Source organism: Triticum aestivum, chromosome 6B, assembly GCF_018294505.1.
Source record: "Triticum aestivum cultivar Chinese Spring chromosome 6B, IWGSC CS RefSeq v2.1, whole genome shotgun sequence".
In the NCBI taxonomy this organism is placed as follows: domain Eukaryota; kingdom Viridiplantae; phylum Streptophyta; class Magnoliopsida; order Poales; family Poaceae; genus Triticum; species Triticum aestivum.
The window spans coordinates 722,074,512-722,077,097 of NC_057810.1; the positions used below are offsets into that span (position 1 = coordinate 722,074,512).

The 2,586-nt window shown below is 53.9% G+C and overlaps 1 protein-coding gene across 1 annotated transcript in view; it reads left to right on the forward strand.

Moving 5' to 3' along the window:
- Window positions 1–886: 886 nt before the first annotated feature.
- Window positions 887–2,586, forward strand: part of LOC123140033 (sucrose transport protein SUT4) — a gene marked incomplete at its 5' end in the record, with an annotated part of 8,093 nt that continues 6,393 nt past the window's right edge. The window contains 1 exon segment of the mRNA XM_044559767.1: window positions 887–1,005. Within this exon segment, the coding sequence (XP_044415702.1) occupies window positions 887–1,005 (119 nt within the window).

Here is a 2,586-nt window from a genome sequence, read left to right on the forward strand (position 1 = left end):
TGGGAAAGAAGAGGACCGAGCTACACCCGAGCCCCCCTCACCCACTTAACCACTTTAGCGCCAGGGTCGTCGGCGGTACGGTATCATTAACTACTGCCAAAGACCTCGGCGACAGCCACTTATCCACGTCAACAGATGGAAGTGGAGCCGTCTGGCGTTACCCCCGCCCCCTCGACGGTAGTGGCAGGGCGTGTTAACCCTACTGCCATGGAGTACCGCGGCGGTAGGAAAAAAATCAAATCGTGAAGAAGTCTACAACCGGGATCAGGTCGTGCTTAAAAGTCATTAGCCTTCCAGAAAGGGTTAAAACAGCGGTTTCGGGCATCACAAGATTACTCCGAGGAGACAAAATTCAACTTTCTCTCGTGTGATGTGAATCAAGAGCACGTGAGGGAGAAAATTGATGTGATGTGAATCAAAATGGAACGGAAGCCAGCCGGGAGGGAGAAAACCAAACAAAACGAGTGAGTCGTTGACGGGGAAGACAGGCGTCGGCGCGTGAGCGCTTCCTCCTTCCCTCGCCTACCTTCGGAGCGAGCACACGCACGCACGCGCACACCGACGCGCTCCCTCCATCCTCTCGCCAATTTTCTACTCTTCCCTCCCTCCGCTTTCCGCCCCGCGCCCTCCCGCATCTCACCTGCGAGCAGATCTCGTCGGCGTCGGCCCCCGCGCCACGCCGGACCCTGCCCTAACCCCCCACCCGGTCTGCCTCCTCCGCGCGCCGGATCTGCCGCTGCCCTGCCGGCCATGGACTCCGGCGGCGGGGCCACGGCCATCCGCGTGCCGTACCGCCACATCCGCGACGCCGAGACGGAGCTCGTCAGACTCAACAGCACCGGAAGCGACGCCGCGCGGCCCAAGGAGGAGCAGGCCAGCGGCCAAACCGGGGAGGGCGGCAGGAAGGGCGCGCCCAAGTGGCGGGTGGTGCTAGCCTGCATGGTCGCCGCCGGCGTGCAGTTCGGCTGGGCGCTGCAGCTCTCCCTCCTCACGCCCTACATCCAGGTACTCTCTCCCCTGCCCGCCGGATCTCGCCCAAACCCCTCTCCTCTCCTCCTGCTAGGGGAACTATTCTGTTGAGCATGCCTGCGCATTTTGGGAGGGGGCCAACGGCCATGCCAATGTATCGCCCCCCATTTCTGTTCCGAGTCACGCCACCGCCAACTGCAAATGCCGCTACTACTACTACTGCATGTACCAGTACGATTTAGCTCTTGCTCTGACTCTTTGCCCGATAATGCACTTGGACTAGGTTCTGTTCCTGCTGCCTGCTTAATCATTCATACTACCAACTCACAACTACTCCCTCCGTTCCGAAATGTAAGTCGCTGGGGAATATGTTCCGACCAGGTGAAAATGGGCAAATGGACCTTTATGCCCCCAGTTCAAACTTTGAATCAGCCCGTCTTCTTCCTCGGCGTCTTCCACCTCCGCCTCCATCCCTGCCTTCCACCTCCGCCTCCTCCCCCGCCCTCCACCTCCACCCCTGCCCAGGCGCTCCTCCTCTCCCACGCCCAGGGGCCCCTCCTGGCCCGCGCGTGCCCAGGTGGTGCTCTGCTGCCGCCCGCTGGTGGAGGCGAGCTGGTGCTCTGCTGCCGGCCCCTGGTGGTGGCGAGCTGGTGCTCTGCTGCCGCCCACTGTTGGAGGCGAGCTGCCGCCTGCACGCGCCCAGGTGTTGTTCCTCCCCACGCACAGGTGCTGCTGCCGCTGAAGTCCTCGCCGCTGGACAGGAGCTGCTCCAGCCGGAGTTCTCAATTTTGCTCGCCTAGGTTCATCTCCTCGCCCAGTACTCGCTCTGCATCTGAGTAAACAATTTGATGATCATAAACTTGTTGTAATCATTTGTCTTGAATAATTGCATGCAGTACAATCTTGGAGTAATACTGAAATTTAACACTGAAACTGAACAGTGAAAGATGAACACTGAGTAGAACATGTACTATCAATACAGGTTTGGACCGGTACTGTCAATAGAAAAGATGAACAAGTACTGTCAATTTAGAACAGGTTTGGACCGGTACTGTCAATAGAAAAGATGAACAAGTACTGTCAATTTAGAACAGGTTTGGACTTAGTTTCATCAGTACTCCAAATCAGTAGGAGTATGAATTAACGGGCAGAAATAATTGCTACTCTCATTTAAGGTAAAATTGAGTAGGAATAGGAGTAGGAATATCAGGAGCATGAATATCAGGAAGGAGTACATCATGGCCTTTGAAAATTTTACCCCAGCCTTACTTTGAACTCGATCTCATTTCTGTACTTCATTATTCCCATAAGAGGGTCACTTTCACCTGTAACTTGACATGATCAAGTAAACTGTGCACATGTCTATTTTTATTTGAATCTTCAGAATGTCCAAAATTTTAAACACTATGGTATGACTGAACAATCTAAACTGTTTGACATAATTTGATGTAAATAAAATACTCCAGCCATTCTTAGTATGCAAATCTGCAGTTAGTGCTTCGAAAAAACACTATGGGAAATGACTTGAATGGAGAAATGTTGAGATACCAACCTGCTAGCTGAAAAGTGCAGCATGCCGGCATGAGAATGACTGATACCCTCACACATCTTTTTTCA